Raw genomic sequence first — 668 nt, 5'->3', positions numbered from 1 at the left:
CTGGCTCCAGTCCAGAAACCCAGAGGCGGCTGCTGGGGTCCAGCCGGGACAGGAGAGCCCAGCTGGGGACAAGGCGGAGGCGCCCAGAGGACGGGGGCAGGGCCCCCTGGAGACGTCCATTGGTCCCAAGGAGTACGTGCCCTGCCCCACCTGCTCCTCTTCCTCCGACTCAGAGCCCGAAGGCTTTTTCTTAGGCCAGCGCCTTCCCCGGCCCTGCACGACCCCGAGACGCCTCCAGGCTGGTGACAGTGGCACCTCCAGGAAGCGTTGCACCGTTTGCTAGGGGCGCGGCCCGGAGCAGGGGGTGTCGAGGGGAGGGGCGATCTGTGAGGCGGAGGCCGAGACTCCTCTCCCCGTAAAAATCCTAGACTGAACGCAGCCAGGGACGCGCCTGGGAGATGCGGCGGGGTGGCCAGCTTGAGTACCTCCTCCTCAGCCCGTGCATTCTGTGACTCTTGATGGGAGACTTTCTTGGGGAGCCCCATTCCCCAAAGCTACGCAGCCCCTGCTGAGCTAGCCCTTCCCCGACCCCACAGGCTGGGGCACCTGGATCCCCAGCCTCCTCCTGCGCCAATGAAGCGGTCACTCCGAGGCCACGTGTGACGCGACGGCTGGGCGAGCCGAAGGCCTGGAGGGAGCGGGTGGGGCCGGAGGACTGCGGGAGCGCA

The 668-nt window shown here is 67.8% G+C and overlaps 1 protein-coding gene across 1 annotated transcript in view; it reads left to right on the top strand.

The window, feature by feature from the left end:
* The window catches only part of PRICKLE4 (prickle homolog 4), a 6,707-nt gene extending 6,045 nt beyond the window's left edge, over nucleotides 1-662 (top strand). Inside the window, 1 exon segment of the mRNA XM_005885798.2 lies at nucleotides 24-662. Coding sequence (XP_005885860.1) covers nucleotides 24-283 — 260 coding nt within the window. The 3' untranslated portion in view covers nucleotides 284-662.
* Nucleotides 663-668: the final 6 nt, after the last annotated feature.

This window comes from Myotis brandtii, unplaced genomic scaffold (genome assembly GCF_000412655.1).
Source record: "Myotis brandtii unplaced genomic scaffold, ASM41265v1 scaffold929, whole genome shotgun sequence".
Lineage (NCBI taxonomy): Eukaryota > Metazoa > Chordata > Mammalia > Chiroptera > Vespertilionidae > Myotis > Myotis brandtii.
The sequence above is the reverse complement of the archived record's forward strand: the minus strand, read 5'-3'. Positions and strand labels throughout refer to the sequence as shown.